This window comes from Nycticebus coucang, chromosome 10 (assembly GCF_027406575.1).
Source record: "Nycticebus coucang isolate mNycCou1 chromosome 10, mNycCou1.pri, whole genome shotgun sequence".
In the NCBI taxonomy this organism is placed as follows: domain Eukaryota; kingdom Metazoa; phylum Chordata; class Mammalia; order Primates; family Lorisidae; genus Nycticebus; species Nycticebus coucang.
The window spans coordinates 126,246,659-126,269,220 of NC_069789.1; the positions used below are offsets into that span (position 1 = coordinate 126,246,659).

Here is a 22,562-nt window from a genome sequence, read left to right on the forward strand (position 1 = left end):
ATGCTGGTGTTACCGGCATTTCTTTCTTCAGTAGGTCCTTGATTTCGGGGATTCGAAGAATGAACCCATGGACCACAGATCAGTGGTAAGATAGGATTTTATTAGACAGAAAAGAATACAGAAAGAGTAAGAAAGCACCAGAGCTTTTAGCAAATGGGAAGACCCAAGTCAGAAGTCTCCCACTTGGGTCCTTTGTCTAGGGGTATATATTACATTTTGGTCAGGATTTTTCAAAGTTAATGAATGTGTTAATAAAGGAATGAATGCATTCCCTTCTCTGGGGCAAGGTTATTGGGGCTTTGCAGTTTTTGTCTCAGGGAAAGGATTGGGGTTTGTTCTCCCTACTCAAGGTAGAACCACCCAAAATGTATCAGGCTGCTTTGTTCATGATCTTGCTTGAGCCCAGAGGGTGTAGCCTGGAAAGGGCAGCCTGTTTGTGCTTAGAGATGGGGGTCTGATTTCTGAGTTCACCTGGGCCTAGGGAAGGCCTACAGTGGGGTCCCTTTCCAGCCCTGAGTGGGTGAATCCTGTATCACTGGGACAAAAGTGCATTTCCTTGAATTAAATGAGGATATGTTACCAAATAAACCTGTGTTGTACAGATAAAAAATATATAAGGCTTTATTGTGCCTACACACTTGAGTCGAGATGGAGGTAAAATTGATAGATTGCTATAAGTAAGGGACAAGAAGTTTTGTCTTCAGGCGTGGAGTGTGGAGATGTGACTGGCAGTGTATACAGAGAACTGAGAATGCTATGTTTCTCCTGTCTGTTCCTTCAATTTAGCCCACAGAAATCTGTGGCCTTCAAATAACATCTTTCTCTGTATATTGAAGGCATTATAAATTTATTCCTATTTTTAAATTTCCTCTAATTTTATATTTGGATGCAGAAAAATGTATTTGCATATACCACCATAGTGAACAGGAAGTGTAACTCTTATGTTCTGCTCTTTGTCTGATTTCAAAGACACTATATTCTTTCCTGTTTCATTCAGAAAATGTATCTGTGGGCTGGGTGCGGTGGCTCACGTCTGTAACCCTAGCACTTTGGGAGGCCAAAGCAGGTGGATTGCTTGAGCTCATGAATTCGAGACCAGCCTGAGCAAAATCAAGACCCCGTCTCTACTAAAAATAGAAAAACTGAGGCAAGAGGATCCCTTGAACCCAAGAGTTGGAGGTTGCTGTGAGCTATGATGCTATGGCATTCTACCCAGGGCAACAGATTGAGACTCTGTCTCAAAAAGAAAAAAAGAAAATGTATCTGTGATACTGATGCTCTCCAGGTTCTGTATTGGTTTTCTTCTCATGACAGTCTCCTGTTTACTGTTCAGCTTCTACCAATAGTATTCTGATGATGCTTAAATAATTTTACTTCTAAACCTCTGTCCTGAGAATCAAAGCTATATATCCAGACACCAAAAAGATAGGGTGATATCATACTAGGTACATGTTCCCCAGATCTTTCATGCAAATGTCCAAGATTTACTTCCTTATCTCCTGCCCATCCTATTCTTTTTTGTTTTTTGCAGTCTGATCATGGCCTCATTCCCTACCAATCTGTTCACCAAGCTAAAGTGAGTTAAATGTCTCTCTTTCAGTGAAGAACCATTTAGTGGCAGATAGTGTTTCTCATACTAGGTTCTCTCCCTCTCCACTGATACCATCTTTATTTGGGTCTCTCTCATAGTGCTCACTTGTCTTCCCATGTACACTTTCACATCTTTTCCAGTTCTCCAAGTGCTTAACCCAGTGCTTGTTTCTTGTGCACCCAGCGTATTGATTGGTTTTCAATGCTAAACAAATACAGTTGTCCTAAGATAAACTCCACTTGGTCATGGCATACTACTTTTGCATATATTGATGAATTTGCTAATACATTGTTAATGATTCTTTTGTCTGTGGTTCATAAGGGAATTAGTCTGTAGGTTTTTTCTATTCGATATTAGGGTAATGCTGGCTCGGTACCTGTAGCTCAGTGGTTAGGGTGCCGGCCACATGCACTGGGGCTGGTGGGTTCGAACCCAGCCCGTGCCTGCTAAACAACAACAAGAACAACAAAAAAATAGCCAGGCACTGTGGCAGGCGCCTATTGTCCCACCTACTTGGGAGGCTGAGGCAAGAGACTCGCTTTAGCACAAGAGTTTGAGGTTGCTGTGAACTGTGATGCCATTGCACACTACTGAGGGTGACATAGTAAGACTCTGTCTCAAAAAATTAGGGTAATGTTGTCTCATAAAATTCTTATATTCTCTCCTCTTAATATTTTATGAAAGAATTTGTATAGAATTGGTATTTCTTTCTTAAATTTTTATTAGAATTCACCAGGGAGGCATCTGAGTTGGAGATTCTTTGTGAAAGATGTTTAATTAGTAGTTCAATTTCCATATTGAATTAGGACTATTCAGGTAGTCGATTATTCTTTTAGATCAGTGAGCTTTAGTGTGTCTATCAAGGAATTTGTCTATTTTGTAAAATTTATTGGCATAAAATTGTTCAAAATACACTCTTGTTATCCTTTTGATGTTTGTACAACCTGTTAAAAATGACCCTTTTTCTTTCTTGTTATTGGTAATTTGTATCTCTCACTTTTTTCCCTGGTTCATTGGCTAGAGGTTTATCATTTCAGTTGATCTTTTTAAAGTAGCGTACCAACTTTTAGTTTCACTGATTTCCACCAGTGTTTTTTGTTAGTTTTATTTATTTATTTATTTTAAGACAACGTCTCACTTTGTTGCCCTTGGTCAAGTTCTATGGTGTCACAGTGCACAGCAATCTCAAACTCTTGGGCTGAAGTGATCGTCTTGCCTCAGCCTCCTAACTGCCACAATGCCTGGCTGGTTTTTCTTTTTTCTTTTTTTTTTGTGATTTTTGGCCAGGGCTGGGTTTGAACCCACCACCTCTGGCACATGGGACTGGCGCCCTACTCCTTGAGCCACAGGTGCCGCCCACCTGGCTGGTTTTTCTATTTTTAGTAGAGACGGGGTCTTGCTCTTCTCAAGCTGGTCTTGAACTCCTGAGCTCAGGCAATCTGCTGGCCCAGGCCTAGCAGAGTGCTAGGATTACAGGTGTGATCCACTGTACCAGGCCCATTACTTTTTTTTCTAATAGAAGATTTAAATGCTATTAATGTTCTTGTAAACACTATATGAACAATTGCCAACATATTTTGACATGTTGCATTTTTATTTTCATCTAGTTAAAAATACTTTCTAATTGCCCTTGTTATTTTTTTTAATCATTCCTTATTTAAAAATGCCTTTGGGCGATTCCTGTGGCTCAAAGGAGTAGGGCACTGGCCCCATATACCGGAGGTGGTGGGTTCAAACCCAGTCCCAGCCAAAAAATGCCTTTAATTTCCAAATAGTTGGGGATTTTCCAGATAGCTTTCTGTTACTGATTTCTAGTTTAATTCTTTTCTTTCTTTCTTTCCTTTTTTTTTTTTGAGAAAAAGCCTCACTTAGTCACCTTGGGATAGAGTGCCCTGGCATCACAGCTCATAGCAACCTCAAACTCTTGGGCTTAAGTGATCCTCCTACCTCAATCTCCTGAGTAGCTGGGATTACAGGTGCCCACCACATCACCTGTCTAGTTTTTCTATTTTTATTAGAGATGGGGTCTTGCTCTTGCTCAGGCTGGTCTCAAACTTGTGAGCTTAAGTGATTGGCCTGCCTCACACTCCCAGAGTGCTAGGATCACAGGCTTGAGCCAGTGCACCTGGCCTACATTATTTCTTTCCAGTAAATACCTAAATAGGGAATTTGTGGGTTGGATAGAAAGTACACTTTTTTTTTTTTTTTTTTTTTACAGTTTTTGGCCAGGGCTGGGCTTGAACCCACCACCTCCAGCATATGGGGCCGGCACCCTACTCTGTTGAGCCATAGGCGCCGCCCAGAAAGTATACTTTTAACTTTATTAGAAACTGCCAAACTGTTATGGAAAGCTCTTGTGTCAGTTTAAATTCCCACTGTGAATGTATGAGAGTTCTAGTAGGTTCATATCCTCACCAACACTTCATAGGGTCACTTTTTTTTTTTTTTTTTTTTTTGAGACAGTCTCACTATGTTGCCCTTGACAGGGCGACATAGCTCACACCAACCTCAAGCTCTTGGGCTCAAGCGATACACTTGCCTCAGTTTTTCTATTTTTAGTAAAATGGGTTCTTGATTTTTGCTCAGGCTGGTCTTGAACTCATCAGCTCAAGCAATCCACCCATCTCGGTCTCCCAGAGTACCTGGATTACAGGTGTGAGCCACCGCACCCAGCCTGTATCCTTTCTGTTGCTATAAATTTGTCTATTCTAGGTACCTCATATAAGAGAAATCATACAGTATTTTGTCTTTTATGTCTGGCTTATTTCACTTTGCATAATGTTTTTAAGATCCATCAAAATTGAAACATGTATCAGGATTTCTTCCTTTCTAAGACTAAATAATATTCTGCTATATGCTTAATTTCATTTTTACTTGTTTATTGTTAGTCAACAAAAGAAATACCCAGGTGTTGTGGAAGGCGCCTGTAGTCCCAGCTACTTGGGAAACTGAGACAAGAGAATTGCTTAAGCCCAAGAGCTTGAGGTTGCTGTGAGCTGTGACGTCATGGCACTCTACCAAGGGTGACATAATAAGACTCTGTCTCAAAAATAAATAAATAAATAAAAATGATTTTTTAATTTGGGCCTTTTATGCTGTGACCTAGCCAAATTCAGTTATTGCTAATACCTTATTTTGTAGATTACTTAGTATTTTTTTTTTTTGAGACAGAGTCTCAAGCTGTTGCCCTGGGTAGTGCTGTGGTGTCATAGCTCATAGCAACCTCCAACTCAGGCTCAAGTGATCCTCTTGCCTCAGATTTTTTTTCTATTTTTTAGTAGAGATGGGGTCTCACTTTTGCTCAGGCTGGTTTCAAACCTGTGAGCTCAAGCAGTTTATCTGCCTCGGCCTCCCAGAGTGCTGGGATTACAGGCATGAGCCACTACTCCCGGCCGTACTTAGTACTTTCTTCATACATGGTCATGTAATTTGTAAGTACAGTTTGCCTTCTTCCTTTCCAACCTATAGAACTTTTATTTCTTTTTTATTCTTTATGTACTGTCTGGGATCTTTATTTTTTTTATTTTTATTTTATTTATTTTGAGACAGAGTCTGCCTATGTCACCCTCGGTAGAGTGTCGTGGCATCACAGCTCACAGCAACCTCAAACTCTTGGACTTAAGCGATTCTCTTGCCTCAGCCTCCCAAGTAGCTGGGACCATAGGCACCCACCACAACGCCCGGCTATTTTTTTTTTTGTAGTTGTCATTATTGTTTGGCAGGCCCAGGCCAGATTCAAACCCGCCAGCCCTGGTGTATGTGTCTGGTGCCCTAGCCACCCAGGCGCTGAGCCTGTCTGGGATCTTTAATAGTGTTGTATAGACTTGGTAAGAGCAGACACCCTTGTCTTGCCACTGGGGAAACAGTCCTTCACCTTTAACTGTGATATTAGCTGTCTTTTGTAGTTGCACGTCATCAGATTGATGAAATTCTAGTCCTAATGTATTGAGATTTTTTTAATCATACTGAATTTTATCTAATGCTTTTTCTTCATTTATTGAAAAGATTATAGTGTGATACTATGATTCATTACATTATTAATCTTCAAAAGTTTATTTCTTGGGCAGCACCTGTGGCTCAAAGGAGTAGGGCACTGGCCCCATATACTGGAGGTGGTGGGTTCAAACCTGGCCCCGGCCAAAAACTGCAAAAAAAAAGTTTATTTCTTATGTTCCCTGACAAGCTCCACTTGTTCATGATGTGTTATGCTGCTTACATGTCACCTTATTTAGTTTGCTAGTATTTTGTTAATTTTCTTGGTAGTGGTATTCATCATGGATAGTAGACTGTAATTTTCTTTTAGTATATTTTGTTGGTTTTGGTAACAGTACAATAGTCACCCCATTAAATGAGTTGGAAAGTATTACCCAATTTTCTGTTTTCCAGAAAAAGTTACTATATTCCCATTAATGCTTAAACATTAAATAGATTTTACCTTCAAGTCTTCTGGTACTGAACAAAGTCATTGTGGGAACTTTTTAAATTGCAAACCAATTTAAGGTTTTCAGATTTTCTTCTTTTGGTGATTCATGTTTTTTCTTTCTCTTTAGATCAGTGGTTCTCAACCTTCCTAATGCCATCGCCCTTTAACACAGTTCCTGTGGGTCCTGACCTACAGATTGAGGGCCACTGCTTTAGTAATTCATCTTTCTGAAATGTCTATTTCATCTGCATTTCTAATTTTTTGCCTTTAGTTTGTTTAGAATCTTCTTATCTGTTTAATATTTGTAGTATCTAATAGTGGTCAGTTTATTTGTTGTCCTTTTTTTCTGAAATCCATCTAGCTAGAAGTTTTTCAATTTTATTGATAATTTTCAAGAATTTCGCACCATGTTTTGTTGACTTTCTCTATTATTCATTTTTTCGTGTTGCCCAGGCCAAACTTGAAATCCTGGGTCAAGCTACCCTTCTACCTCAGCCTTGTCAGTCAATTTTTGCTTTCTTCTTTATTATTTTCTTCTTGTTTGGGGTTTAATTTTTTTTTTAACTTTTATGAAATAGAAGTTTGAATTATTGGGCGGCGCCTGTGGCTCAGTGAGCAGGGCACCGGCCCCATGTACCGAGGGTGGCGGGTTCGAGCCCAGCCCCAGCCAAACTGCAACAAAAAATAGCCGGGCGTTGTGGCGGGCACCTGTAGTTCCAGCTACTCGGGAGGCTGAGGCAGGAGAATCGCCTAAGCCCAGGAGTTGGAGGTTGCTGTGAGCTGTGTGATGCCACGGCACTCTACCCAGGGCAATAAAGTGAAACTCTGTCTCTACAAAAAAAAAAAAAAAGAAGAAGAAGTTTGAATTATTGATTTTATACATTTCTTATTTTCTTTTTTTTTTTTTTTTTGTAGAGACAGAGTCTCACTTTATGGCCCTCGGTAGAGTGCTGTGGCATCACAGCTCACAGCAACCTCCAACTCCTGGGCTTAGGCGATTCTCTTGCCTCAGCCTCCCAAGTAGCTGGGACTACAGGCACCCGCCACAACACCCAGCTATTGATTTCTTATTTTCTAAAATAAGCATTTAAAGTTATAATTTTCTCTTGGAACCTGCTTTAGTTGCATCTGCAAATTTTAACCTATTTTTACTTAGTTCGGAATTTTTTCTGAAAATTTCCTTTTTATTCTTTAAATTCAAACAGGTTATTTAAAAATGTATTGTTTAATTTCCAGACATTTGGGGCTTATCTAGATATCTTATCTATTGATACATATTTAGTTCTGTTACTTTCAGAGAAATATATCCATGCAGATTTGTCTTTAAGCTCTTGACACTTGTTAATGTTCTGGTTTTGCTCTTGAATATTTATTGTGAAATTAATGAAAGTAGTTTTCTATAAATGTCAAATTGGGTTAGATGGTTGATTGATTGATAATATCTTTTAGATATTCTATATGTTTACGGATTTTTCCCTCTTTGGTTCTGTTATTGACAAATATATATATGTGTGTGTATATATATATTTTTTTCTTTTGTTTTGTTTTGTTTGCAGACAGAGTCTTACTCTGTCACCATGGGTAGAATGCCAAGGCATCATCATAGCTCACAGAACCTCAAACTCTTGGGCTTGAGTGAGCCCCTTGCTTCAGTTTTTCTTTGTCTTTTTTTTTTTTTGAGACAGGGCCTCAAGCTGTCACCCCTGGGTAGAGTGCCGTGGCATTACAGCTCACAGCAACCTCCATTCCCTGGGCTCAAGCGATTCTCCTGTCTCTGCCTCCCAGTTAGCTGGGACTAGAGGCGCCCGCCACAACGCCCAGCTATTTTTTGGTTGCAGCCACCATTGTTTGGTGGGCCTAGGCTGGATTCGAACCCGCCAGCTCAGGTGTATGTGGCTGGTGCCTTAGCTGCTTGAGCCACAGGCGCCGAGCCAGTTTTTCCATTTTTTTAATAGAGATGAGGTCTTATTCTTGCAAAGGCTAGTCTCGAGCTCTTGAGTTCAAGCAGTCCATCCGCCTTGGCCTCACAAAGAGCTAGGATTACAGACATGAGCTATGGCATCTGGTAAATATATTAACATTAACCATGATTCAGTGATTATAACATTTTCCTGAAGTATTTACTCCTATTATTATGAAATGTCCCTGTTTGTCTCTAGTAGTAATACTCCTCAACTTGAAGTCTATTTTGTCTGATACTACTGTAGTCAGTGACAGGTAGTTATATCATGATATTTGTTTCTCCTATAATGTAAAATCATGAAACAGGGAAATTGATTTTCTTTTTTTTTTTGCAGTTTTTAGCCGGGACTGGGTTTGAACCTGCCACCTCTGGCATATGGGGCCGGCACCCTACTCCTTTGAGCCACAGGTGCCGCCCCTTAGTAAAGTTTTTATATGAAGCCAGAAAGGAACAGTCCCCAGAATCTGCTCAACCTGCCCTAATTATAGTTCCACCCATTTCAGGGATTGGTGTCATTCAAAGATGTGACTGTGGACTTTACTCAGGAGGAATGGCAGCACCTGGATCCTGCACAAAAGACTCTATATATGGATGTGATGTTGGAAAACTATTGCCACCTCATCTCTGTGGGTAAGAAAAACTCCTTTTGAAACTTTCAGTGACATATATTTTCTCTCAAACTGCCTAAATTTAGTCTTGAAATTCAGGGGTTGGAAAAATGAAAATGTCTTAACCCACTGCTGGGTGCTAAGTTTACTGTTAAACAAATGAGCTTTTCAGTTTGTGGTACTGAACCACGCACCTTACTCATTTTTCAATGGTAGTAAAGGACAACAAACATAAGTCTTATTTTCCTTTATCAGGGTGTCACATGACCAAACCTGATGTGATCCTCAGGTTGGAACGAGGAGAAGAGCCATGGGCATCGTTTGCAGGTCATACCTGCTTAGGTGAGTTTGTGTCTCCCAGGCAGAAATCTAGTGGAAAGTAAATTTAATGGGGTAAGATAGTGGGTAGCATACCTTTGAAATGTTTTAGGAGTATCTTTAAAGGCAACTGACCTTTGGAAAATATGACTTAAATATCATTCTATCTACATTTTCTCCTATATTTGATGTTATCAAAGATATTTGTCACTTACTCAAAATACACTATAACCGTTTTGTTTAGATCTTTCTTCTTGATTTGTGTCTCTTTCATCAGTCCTTGCTATTGTGATAGATTTTTTTCTTTCAGATATTCTTTTTTTTTTTTTTTGAGACAGAGCCTCAAGCTGTCACCCTGGGTAGAATGCCATGGCACCACAGCTCACAGCAACCTCCAACTTCTGGGCTCAAGCAATTCTCCTGCCTCTGCCTCCCAAGTAGCTGGGACTACAGGCGCCTGCCACAACGCCTGGCTCTTTTTTGGTTGCAGCCGTCATTGTTGTTTGGTGGGCCTGGGCTGGATTCGTACCTGCCAGTTCAGGTGTATGTGGCTGGCGCCTTAGCCGCTTGAGTCACAGGTGCCGAGCCTCTTTCAGATATTCTTAAATCTGTCTTTATAAAAGAGAAAATTCTTGGTTAATGTTCCTCTCCTTATCATTTTCTTTTTAACTCATCCATCATAATACCTCAGATATGTGTTCTGTGCCAAATCTAAGTTCCCATTTTCACCATAAATCTAGCTGGTAATTTTTTTTTTTTTTTTTTGGATTTTGGCCGGGGCTAGGTTTGAACCCGCCACCTCTGGCATATGGGACCGGCGCCCTACTCCTTTAGCCACAGGCGCCACCCTTTAGCTAGTAATTTTAAAACTCATTTGCCTCAGCCTACACTGATAATTCCAGACTTTATTCCATTATACCTTTCTGGTACATTTTTTTTCTTTTTTTTAAGACAGATTCTCACTATGTTGCCCTGGTAGAGTGCCGGGGCATCACAGCTCACAACAATCTCAAATTCTTAGACTTAAGCGATTTTCTTGCCTCATCCTCCCAGATAGCTGGGACTACAGGCACCCACCACAAAGCCTGGCTATTTTTTTGTTTGTTTAGCTGGCCCGGGCTGGGTTCGAACCCGCCACCCTCTATGTATGTAGCTGGCACCATAACCACTGTGCTATGGGTGTTGAGCCCTTTCTGGTACATTTTATATTGCTGGTTGTTATTCTTGAAATTAACCCTTGGTTTGGCTAAAACAACAGCAACTTATTTTTATCCTGATTCATTAAATGCTTATTTATAATTTTGTTTCTTTTCTTCACTACTATACCTATATTGCCTGAACAATGTCTGACACATAATAGTCAAACATTTTACCTTTTCTTTTTCTTTTTTTTTTTTTTGAGACAGAGTCTCATTTTATCAACCTCAGTAGAATACTGTGACATCATAGCTCACTGCAACCTCAAACTGTTGGACTCCAGCGATTCTCTTGCCTGAGCCTCCTGAGTAGCTGAGACTATAGGTGCCTGTCACAGTGGCCAGCTTTTTTATTTAATTTTTTTTTGCAGTTTTTTGTTTTTTGTTTTTTTTTTTGGCCAGGGCTGGGTTTGAACCCACCACCTCTGGCATATGGGGCTGGCACCCTATTCCTTTGAGCCACAGGCGGCGCCCATGCCCAGCTATTTTTTAGAGACGGGTCTTGCTCTTGCTCAGGCTGGTCCCCAACCTATGAGCTCAGATGATTTACCTGCCTCGGCCTCCCAGAGTGCTAGGATTCCAGGCATGAGCCACCGCGCCCTGCCTAAACATTTTACTTTTTAAAATAAATTTATATTGTTTCATTGGCCTCTCAATCTTATTTCCTTTTCTTTTTCTTTTTTTTTTTGTAGAGACAGAGTCTCACTGTACCACCCTCGGTAGAGTGCCGTGGCGTCACACAGCTCACAGCAACCTCCAACTCTTGGGCTTACGTGATTCTCTTGCCTCAGCCTCCCAAGCAGCTGGGACAACAGGTGCCTGCCACAACGCCCGGCTATTTTTTTGTTGCAGTTTGGCCAGGGCTGGGTTTGAACCCGCCACCCTCAGCATATGGGACCAGCACCCTACTCACTGAGCCACAGGTGCCACCCAATCTTATTTCTTTAATTAGCAAATCATCTACCTTTAAATTATAATAATCCCATCCATTCTCAGAACTTCAGGTCATTGTTTTATGTACATGGCTCTAGTATCAGGAAACTCATGCATTTCTCCTACCTTAACTCTAGTCCTTTGGGAGTATTACAGTCTGGCACCTCACCTATTTTCTGACAGTGGCTCAGAAATGAAAATCACTAATATTCCCAGCTCTTAAATTCTTTCTCATTATCTATTTCTTCTTTTTTTTTTTTTGAGACAGAGGTTCATTATGTCACCCTTGGTAGAGTGCTATGGCGTTGCAGCTCACAGTAACCTCAAACTCTTGGGCTTACGCGATTCTCTTGCCTCAGCCTCCCAAGTAGCTGGGACTACAGGTGCTTGCCACAACGCCCGGCTATTTTTGTTGTTGTTGCCATTGTCGTTGTTGTATAGCAGGCCTGGGCCGGGTTCAAACCTGCCAGCCTTGGTGTATGTGGCTGGTGCTCTAACCGTTGGGCTACAGGCACCAAGCCCTCATTATCTATTTCTAACTTATTTTGTTCCGGCCATGAAATCAGCTTGTTTCTTCTGTCTCTTATTATCATTTCTTATGGGTCTTTTCACAGTTTGTGTTATGTTTATCAGCCTATGAAATATATTAACATCCTCCCATATTATCATTTCTTACTGACATTGTACAAAATGACAACTGTCTTATTTCATATCTTCATTATAATTTTTGTTCTAATTCATTCATACGTATGTTGTTACTTTTCTAACAAGATATACTATCAGTGTTCCTTATTTTTATTACTAATTATGTGAAATTGGAATTCATCTTCTTTCAGGGACTGTCACAATACATTCTTTTTTTTTTCTTAGAGTCTCAAGGTGTTGCCCTGGGTAGGGTGCTAGGGTGTCACAGCTCACAGCAACCTCCAACTCTTGGACTTAAGCAATTCCCTTGCCTCAGCCTCCCAAGTAGCTAGGACTACAGGCGCCTGCCACAATGCCCGGGTATTTTGTTGTTGTACTTGTTGTTTGGCAGGCCAGGGCTGGATTCAACCCCTACAGCTCTGGTGTATGTGGCTGGCGCCCTAGCCGCTTGAGCTACAGGTGCCGAGCCTACAGTGAGTTCTTACCTGGTCTTTTCAACTTACTCTTGGAGAAAGTTCTTGCTAATTTCCATTTGCTCTAGTTTCCTAAATTTTCTCCTAAATGTAGGCTTTGTCATCACATAGGTAATTGATTGTGTGTTCTCCCTTCCATATGCTAAGTACTTTTTAAGTCTCAATGTTTCTCCATGAACTATTCCTTGATTACTCCACATCATAACTACTTTTCATTTTTCTGAATTTCTCTGCTGCCTATTAACTATAACACACACACACAATTATATGATTATATAATTTGATACTTAAATATACATTGTGTATTCTTAAGGATTACTTTCCCTAAAAGTAAGATGTCCTTTGACTTTTTTTTTGTTGCAGTTTTTGGCCAGGGCTGGGTTTGAACCCGCCACCTCCGGCATATGGGGCTGGCGCCCTACTCCTTTGAGCCACAGGCACCAGCCGTTTTTTTTTTTGTTTGTTTTGTTTTGTTTTTTGTAGAGACAGTGTCTCACTTTATGGCCCTTGGTAGAGTGCCGTGGCATCACATAGCTCACAGCAACCTCCAACTCCTGGGCTTAAGCAATTCTCTTGCCTCAGCCTCCCGAGTAGCTGGGACTACAGGCGCCCGCCACAATACCCAGCTATTTTTTGGTTGCAGTTCAGCCGGGGCCGGGTTTGAACCCGCCACCCTCCGTATATGGGGCCAGTGCCTTACCAACTGAGCCACAGGCGCCGCCCTTGTTTTTTTTTTTTTTTTTAATAATTTTGTTTTGCTTTATGTCTTCATTTGTTTCTTTCTTTTTTTCTTTATTTTTGCAGTTTTTGGCCTGGGCTGGGATTGAAGCTACCACATCTGGCATATGGGGCCAGTGCCCTACGTCCTTTGAGCCACAGGCGCCGCCCTCCTTTGACTCTTTATTGCTATAGTATTTAACAGGTTAAGTATGGCTTGGGCTCTGGCTGATGCCTGTAATCCTAGCACTCTGAGAGGCCAAGGCAGGTGGATTGCTTGAGCTCAGAAGTTTGAAACCACCCTGAGCAAGAGTGGCAACATGTCTCTTCTAAAAAAGAAAAATCAGCTGGGCATTGTGGCAGGTACCTATAGTCCCAGCTACTTGGGAAGCTGAAACATGAGGATCACTTTAGCGCCAAAATTTGAGGTTGCTGTGAACTATGATGACACGAAGTCATTCAACCCTAGGGCAACACAGTGAGATTCTGTCTCAAAAAAAAAAAAGTTAAGTATTCAGTATTGACTGCTTTAATTCTTCATGGAGCTATATAGGAGAGTTATCTTTTTCATCTATTTAGAAAGCATGTACTATCGCCCAGTGTTGTGGCAGGTGTCTGTAGTCCAAGCTACTCAGGAGGCTGAGGCAAGAGAATTGCTTGAGCCCAGGAGTTTGAGGTTGCTGTGAGCTCTGACACTACGGCACTCTACCAAGGGTGACAAAGTGAGACTCTGTTTCAAAAAAGAAAGAAAGCATGTACTGGTCATTTCCTTTTAGATATATCAGTTCAGGCTATGGCCCTAAAGATGTTTTTTGTTAATTTTTTTTTTTTAAGAGATGAGGTCTTGCTATGATTACTCAGGCTGGCCTTGAATTCCTGGCTCAATAAGCCTCCTCTATAAGCCTCCCCACTAGCTGGGACTACAGGTACATACCTGTAGCCCTGTAGATTTCGTTTGAAGTGGTTGGATTTTGCCAAACACCACGTAACTATGATAATATGGTGATAATATAATAATGTAAACTTTACGGGTTTAAAGAGATAACCAATAAAATATTTCTGTCAGATTGCAAGATTGTTAAAAATTTCTTAAAATGGTTTTTCCAGACCACAATTATGTTCAAGTTTTTTTTTTTTTTTTTTTTTGTAGAGACAGAGTCTCACTTTATGGCCCTCGGTAGAGTGCCATGGCATCACACAGCTCACAGCAACCTCCAACTCCCGGGCTTAAGAGATTCTCTTGCCTCAGCCTCCCGAGTAGCTGGGACTACAGGCACCCGCCACAACGCCCAGCTATTTTTTGGTTGCAGTTCAGCCGGGGCCGGGTTTGAACCCGCCACCCTTGGTATATGGGGCTGGCACCTTACCGACTGAGCCACAGGCGCCGCCCTATGTTCAAGTTTTAAAGAAACAAACCTTAAAGTGTTGGGGGAAATATGTAAAGGATTTTTGTGATCATGGACAGAAGGATTTCGTTAAAGATTACCTAAATACAAGTAAGAATAAGGCAAGCTAATTAATTAAAAGAACATCACAACAATAGGCTTGTGATTAGGAATAAGTAAGGTATTCACAGGGCAATAAATATTAGACCTGATGAAGGCCAAAGAACAAGATTTGTCATATATGTGGACCCTGAAAACATGTGTGAATATAAAACGTGAATCTAGGTGATGTAAAGTTTTTTTGTTTGTTTGTTTGTTTGTTTTTAGAGACAGAGTGTCATGGTGTCACAGCTCACAGCAACCTCCAGGTCTTGGACTTAGGCAATTCTTTTGCCTCAGCCTCCCAAGTAGCTAGGACTACAGGCGCCCATCACAAAGCTCAGCCATTTTTTGTTGCAGTTTGGCTGGGGCCAGGTTCAAACCCACCACCCTCAGTAAATGGGGCTGGTGCCCTACTCACTGAGCCACAGGTGCCGCCCAATGTAAAGGTTTTTAATAGGAGAAATTTCTTGTGTGTGTTAATATTAGGGGTAATAGACTCAAGGAAGCCATAGTTTTTTGAGCTTTAGATGTTGATAAATTGTAAGACAGCTAACATCAGAAATAGCTATAAGTTTATAAAATAAAAGAGGATAACATTATTTAGTTAAACAATCTGGTCTGCCATATGAAAAATTGGAGGAAACCAATGATACTGCATTGGGAAAAGACGAACCAGTCTTTTCTGTAATCCTGAAAAATAAGTCAGCAACTGAAAAGAATAGTTAGAGTTTCTGATCATGAGAGTTTTGTCATTGAACAATTTCAAAAGAACTGATTTAGGCTTGGCACCGTAGCTCAGTTGGTTAGAGAACCAGCCACATACACCAGGGCTGGTATGTTCGAACCTGGCCTGGGCCTGCTAAACATTGACAACTGCAACAACAACAAAAACTAGCCAGGCATTGTGGCAGCTGCCTATAGTCCCAGCTACTTGGGAAGCTGAGGCAACAGAATCACTTAAGCCCAAGAGTTTGAGGTTGCTGTGAGCTGTGATGCCACAGTACTCTACAAGGGTGATATAGTGAGAGTCTGTCTCAAAAAAAAAAAAGTGATTTAGCAGTAGTCAGAATAGAGTAATTGAATATTCTAACCTGTTTTAATATTCCTATTAGAAGTATTTTCATAATTCTTGTTTCATAAGAGAAAATTCACGTATATAGAGGATGATAGCATAGACTATAGGATTGTTTTTCTAAATATTAGAAAATTAATTGATACTTAAATCGTTTAAGTAGCCAATAATGGCTATATGGAGGGGGCGGTGAGTGGAACAACTGCAAGTATTTTACCATGTAATCCGGGGGCGCATGTGTAAAAGTTAAGGCAGTTTGGATCCTCCAAAATATCCTCTGATATTTTCCGTGAGTAAATATTTCTTTTTTGTAGAGACAGAGTCTCACTGTACCGCCCTTGGGTAGAGTGCCGTGGCGTCACACGGCTCACAGCAACCTCTAACTCTTGGGCTTACGCGATTCTCTTGCCTCAGCCTCCCGAGCAGCTGGGACTACAGGCGCCCGCCACAACGCCCGGCTATTTTTTTTTTGTTGTTGTTGCAGTTTGGCCAAGGCTGGGCCTGAACCTGCCACCCTCGGCATATGGGGCCGGCACCCTACTCACTGAGCCACAGGCACCGCCCCTTCCTTGAATAAATATTTCAAATTTTTCTTGTTCATTCTACTTATAGTTTAATGCCTTTGACAGGTTCCCACCATTATCTCTAAATCTGCTTATCTAACCATCAGTCCTATCACCATTTTTTGACTTCTTAGTTTGTTTCACTTTTTCTGTGTAGTTCTCATGCAAACTGAAAGAGGTATTCGTAATATTTACTACTTATTTTTTCATCCTTTGCCACACTGAAGCAGTTTTTGTGAAGGTTGTGTGTTTCAGGTGGTGCCTGTGGCTCAGTGAGTAGGGTGCCAGCCCCATATACTGAGGGTGGTAGGTTCAAACCTGTCCCTGGCCAAACTGCAACAAAAAAATAGCCAGGCGTTGTGGCAGGTGCCTGTAGTCCTAGCTACTCAGGAGGCTGAGGCAAGAGAATCACCTAAGCTCAAGAGCTGGAGGTTGCTGTGAGCTGTAACTCCAGGGCACTCTACTGAGGGTAACAAAGTGAGACTCTGTGTCTTAAAAAAAAAAAGGTTGTGTGTTTCTTTAAATCTAGGCAGGAGTAGTTTTTTCTGAGTCTATTTTGGCCTCATCTCTAGATTATAGTAAAATTCCTTTTCATAGCATATATGTGAAGATTCACATATTGTTATTAACTATATTCTTTTCTAGAAGAAAATTGGAAAGCCGAAGACTTTTTAGTGAAATTCAAGGAACACCAAGATAAGTATTCTAGATCAGTTGTATGTATCAACCATAAAAAAATGGTTAACCAGAAGAATAATTTATATGAAAAGACATTTATACTAGGCAAAAACCCTGTTAATGCAAAAAATCTACCTCCTGAATACGGCACTCATGGAAAGATTTTGAGAAATGTTTCAGAATTAATCATCAGTAATCTAAATCCTACAACAAAAAGACGTAGTGAGTGTAATGGATGTGGGAAATCACTGCTCAGTACTAAGCAAGAGACAGCTCATCCTGAAGTCAAATCCCATAGTCAAAGTGCCAGGTCTTTTAGTCATAATGAAGTGCTTATGCATTATCAGAAAACGGAAACATCAGTACAGTCATTTGGATATAACAACTGTGAGAAATCATTCCTTAAAAGAGGAGGCTTAATTACACATACTAGAGCTTACAGAGGGGAAAACCCATCTTTATATAATAGAAAGAGAAGAGCAACTAATGTTGAGAAGAAACATACATGCAGTGAATGTGGGAAATCTTTTTGCAGGAAGTCAGTATTGATCCTGCATCAGGGAATTCACACAGAGGAAAAACCCTATCAATGTCATCAATGTGGAAATGCATTTAGAAGGAAGTCATACCTTATTGATCATCAAAGAACCCACACAGGAGAGAAACCCTTTGTTTGTAATGAATGTGGTAAGTCCTTCCGCCTCAAGACAGCCCTCACTGATCATCAGAGAACACACACAGGTGAGAAATCATATGAATGTCTGCAGTGTAGGAATGCCTTCAGATTGAAGTCACATCTCATTCGTCATCAGAGAACTCACACTGGAGAAAAACCGTATGTGTGTAATGACTGTGGGAAGTCCTTCCGCCAGAAGACAACACTCTCTCTACATCAGAGAATTCATACAGGGGAAAAACCTTATATTTGTAAAGAATGTGGAAAGTCCTTTCACCAGAAGGCAAACCTTACTGTACATCAAAGAACTCATACAGGGGAAAAGCCCTATATTTGTAATGAATGTGGGAAGTCCTTCTCCCAGAAGACAACTCTTGCTCTTCATGAGAAAACGCATAATGAGGAGAAACCCTATATTTGTAATGAGTGTGGAAAGTCCTTCCGCCAGAAGACAACTCTCGTAGCACATCAGAGAACACATACAGGGGAGAAATCTTATGAATGTCCTCACTGTGGGAAGGCCTTTAGAATGAAGTCATACCTCATTGATCATCATAGAACTCACACAGGAGAGAAACCATATGAATGTAATGAATGTGGGAAATCATTCAGCCAGAAGACAAATCTTAATCTACATCAGAGAATTCATACAGGGGAAAAACCTTATATCTGTAATGAATGTGGCAAGTCCTTTCGCCAGAAAGCAACCCTGACTGTACATCAGAAAATACACACAGGACAGAAGTCCTATGAATGTCCTCAGTGTGGGAAAGCCTTTAGCAGGAAGTCATATCTCATTCATCATCAAAGAACTCATACAGGAGAGAAACCATACAAATGTAATGAATGTGGGAAATGCTTCCGTCAGAAGACAAATCTCATTGTACATCAGAGAACTCACACAGGAGAGAAGCCCTATGTATGTAATGACTGTGCGAAGTCCTTCAGTTATAAGAGAAACCTCATTGTCCATCAAAGAACTCACAATGGAGAAAACATTGAAATATAATAAATGGTGTGATATCGTTGTGAATTCTGTTATTGTAAACCTTTAGTTTTAAAAAGAAAAGCATGCTTAAACATTTTAATGTCATTTTAATCACAAATGTAATAGTTACTAAAGTACCATACCACATAAGGATTTCTCTATGGTTTACTACCATATAAAATAGATGCTGTAAGCTCGGCGCCCATTGCACAGTGGTTACAGCACCAGCCACATGCACTGAGGCTGGTGGGTTTGAGCCCAGTCAGGCCAGCTAAACAACAATGACAACTGCAAGAAGAAAATAGCTGGGTGTTGTGGTGAGTGCCTGTAGTCCCAGCTACATGGGAGGCTGAGGCAAAAGAATTTGCTTAAGCCCAAGAGTTTGAGGATGCTGTAAGCTGTGATGCAACAGCACTCTACTGAGGGTGACACCTTGAAACTGTCACAAAAAAAGGTTGTCATTATTATAGAACTGTATTATATATGAAGCTAACTTTTAAACTTTTCAACTGCTCCTGCTGACTTAAGTGGTTTATATTAAAAAATACATAACAGGTAGCGCCTGTGGCTCAGAGAGTAAGGCACTGGCCCCATATACCAAGGGTGGCAGGTTTGAACCCAGCCCCAGCCAAACTGCAACAAAAAAATAGTCAGGAGTTGTGGTGGGCATCTGTAGTCCCAGCTACATGGGAGGCTAAGGCAAGAGAATCACCTAAGCCCAAGAGCTGGAGGTTGCTGTGAGCTGTGACGTCATAGCACTTTACCAAGGGCAACAAAGTGAGACTCTGTCTCAAAAAAAGAAAATACATAATACATGCAGAGGCAAAGTACAAAATGATTATAAGCATCAGTCTACATAAGAGAAAGTATGAACTGTATTTCTCATTGCACTCTGTGTAATAAAAAGCAGTTAGTTGCTACTTCCCTAAAGATTACCATATCCCTAGCCTATATCATAAAGCAGTTTTTGCATGTTTTTAAACTTTGTATTTTTATAACACATCATGAATTCTTCTGTGAACATTTTTAAGATTTTGAGATTTTTGTGTACATTATTGCATGTAGCAGTAATTTTGTATACAATTCCATTTTAAGAATATATTATCCTATTAATGGATATTTGTATTTTTTATAATTTTGTGTTATAATAAATAAAACTGCTGTTAAGTATTCTTGTTTATGTCTTTTGGGGGTAGGGTTAATATTTCTGTTGATTTTATGCCTAGGACTGGAATTATTGAGTCTAAGGTGCATATTAGTTTCTTTAGCTGTGGCAAGTAGTGCCAAAACTTTCAGACCTTTCTCAACATGAGATGATACATTTTGGACAGAAACAGATACAATTGTAATCAACTTGGAAAGGTCTTTAATAGTCATTCAAAATGGGAAATTCCTACTAAAAAGGAAATTTATAATTGGTAATTATGTGGCTATTGTGGATATAGGAATGCAATAAATGTAACAAGACCTTTACCTGTCACTCAGCCCTTACAAAACAAAACCAGAGAATTCATATTTGAGGGAACTCCTATAGTTGTCAATAATTTTAGGGGTATTTTAGCCATTGCTTACATCTTAACATCAAAGAATTGAAATTCATATAAGAGAAAGGGATGCTTGTAAGGGGAATAGATAAGTAAAATTAGAAAGTAGTCACAGGAAACATTGAGAAAAATAATTTCTATGAAATAAGGCTTTCATACCTTAATCTCACAGGAAATAAAAGTTTCTGAAAATCCCAATTAAAAAATTACTAGAGGCTCAGTGCCTGTAGTTCAGTGGTTAGGGTGCCAGCCACATACACCAGGGCAGGAGGGTTCCAACCCAGCCCCGGCCTGCCAAACACCAATAACAACTACAACAACAACAAAAAACATAGCTGGGCATTATGGTGGGTGCCAGTAGTCCCAGCTACTTGGGACACTGAGGCAAGAGAATCACTTAAGCCCAAGAATTTGAGGTGAGTTACTGTGAGCTGTGACACCACTGTTTCAAAATTGGAAAACTAAGACAGTAACTCCCAGCAAATCTTTTCTGTGAGAATAGTCCCCAGCTTAGCAGCAATTTAAACAGTGTTTATTGAAGGCCCTTCTTGGGAAGGATTACTTATAACCAACATTTAGTACACATAAAATCACTGAATGTAACAAAAGTCAGTAGGAAATTCAGTGCAATTCTTTTTATTTTTTGATAGTTTCATTTTGTTTTCCTTGGTAGAGTCCCATGGTATCATAGTTCACAGCAACCTCACTCTTGGGTTCAAGTGATCTCATGCCTCAGCCTCTCAAGTAGCTGGGACTATGGGAGCCCACCACAATGCACAGCTATTTTTAGAGGCGGGGTCTCACTCTGGCTCAAAGCTGACCTGTGAACTCAGGCAATCCACCCGCCTTGGGTGGCCAAGTGCTGGGATTACAGGCATTAGCCACAGCACCTGGCCTAAATGCAATTTTTCAAAAACATATTTAGAACTGTAAGCTGTACCTGAGTAAGCAGGAAGATAGTTTGTGGCTCAAGTGTCTGACATTAAAACTATTAGACAGTACACTGGGTGCAGTGATATAAATGGAGATCACATGTTTACCTGATAACCACATTCTTTATCTTGATAAAGATCAAATGAGACTTGATCTTCTCATTTTGTTTTTTCTCCTGTGAATTTAACTTCCTGGATATATAGCAAAGAAGAACCCTCAATTTTCTCAACTACTCAGGCAACCAGATAATCATTTCCACTAAATGAAATTCAAAAAATTAAAACTAAGCTGCTCGGGAGACTGAGGCAAGAGAATCGCGTAAGCCCAAGAGTTAGAGGTTGCTGTGAGCTGTGTGACACCACAGCACTCTACCCGAGGGCAGTACAGTGAGACTCTTTGTCTCTACAAAAATAAATAAATAAAAATTTAAAAAATTAAAAATTAAAACTAGTTTTGTTTGCAGTTAGAAAAATTGACGTGACTGTCTGCATTTGTCCAGTGACCTTACACCAGACAGCCAAATAGAACTGTGGGCTCTTTGGCCCTACTTTTCAAGCCACCAAGCTTGTATTATTTTTTATAGTTGCCCTAGTAAATGAAAACACTCCTCATTCACAAAAGACTTCAACATCAGTTTGTGAGTTTTCTCTATCTCCAGTTCTTTCAGCATTATCTACATGAAAAACTTACCCAATTGGCTGGTCCTCTTCTCACACATTTTCACAATGACAAAGAGTAGTGATGAATGTTTATTACACATTACGTTACAAAGAGAAAGTATATCAATTTAACCTATGTGATCTGACTTGAAAGCTTAAATACTATCAAACTTATTCCATTAAGACTCAAGAAAATTCAAGTTGGCTAAACAGGATTTCTACAAGGAGTACAACAAAAGACCTTTGTGGTTTACTTTTATTACGTGATACATGCAAATTTAAATTAAAAAAATATACAGGCCAGGCGCAGGGGCTCAGGCCTATAATCTTAGCACTCTGGGAAGCCGAGGTGGGTGGATTGCTTGAGCTCATGAGTTCAAGACCAGCCTAAGCAAAAAGTGAGAGAGAACCCATCTCTACTAAAAAATAGAAAAGCTGAGGCAAGAGGATTGCTTGAGCCCAAGAATTAGAGGTTGCTATGAGCTATGTCACAGCACTAAACCTAGGGAGACAGCTTGAGACAGTCTCCAAAAAAAAAAAAAAAAATCCAGATGTTGGCATGCAAGTCACTGAATTATGGAAGTTCTGAAAAAGTGAACTATTTTCCCTTTCGTTTTTTTAAGGCTGAGACGTAATTAAACTTTATTCTGGATAATTTTTTTTTTTTTTTGAGACAGACTCTTACTTTGTTGCCCTCAGCTCATAGCAACCTCCAAACCTCAAGCTTAAGCAACTCTGTTGCCCCAGCCTCTTAAGTAGCTGGGACTACAGGTGCCCACCACAACGCCCGGCTATTTTTAGAGAAGGGGTCTCACACTGGCTCAGGCTGGTCTTGAGCCTGAGTTCAGGCAATCCACCTGTCTTGGCCTACCAGAGTGCTGGGATTACAGGAGTGAGCCGTAACTTTCTTCTTAAAAATGAAATTATCAAAAAGAAGTTTCTGTTTGTGTATGCTTCCTAGGGAAATTTAAAGGACTGGAAAGCTGACATTACAAAATCAGTTTCACTGAGAAATATCCATTATATGAAGCCTGTGCACTTATCTTTAAATTTTATTCAAGTTCTTAAAAATTTGTAAGACTAAATGATATGCTG

General features: G+C 40.3%; 1 protein-coding gene across 11 annotated transcripts in view; it reads left to right on the plus strand.

Moving 5' to 3' along the window:
* ZNF565 (zinc finger protein 565) overlaps positions 1 to 22,562 on the plus strand; it is an 80,872-nt gene that overhangs the window by 6,397 nt on the left and 51,913 nt on the right. For 8 of the 11 annotated variants that reach the window (XM_053603940.1, XM_053603945.1, XM_053603943.1 and 5 more), the window contains 3 exons: positions 8,481 to 8,607; positions 8,841 to 8,927; positions 16,635 to 20,115. In XM_053603940.1, the coding sequence (XP_053459915.1) occupies positions 8,481 to 8,607; positions 8,841 to 8,927; positions 16,635 to 18,352 (1,932 nt within the window). In that variant the 3' untranslated portion in view covers positions 18,353 to 20,115. Of the gene's footprint in view, positions 1 to 8,480; positions 8,608 to 8,840; positions 8,928 to 9,241; positions 9,482 to 10,791; positions 11,023 to 16,634; positions 20,116 to 22,562 lie in introns of those variants that run through there. The other 3 variants (XM_053603950.1, XM_053603948.1, XM_053603951.1) reach the window with 3 other exon arrangements.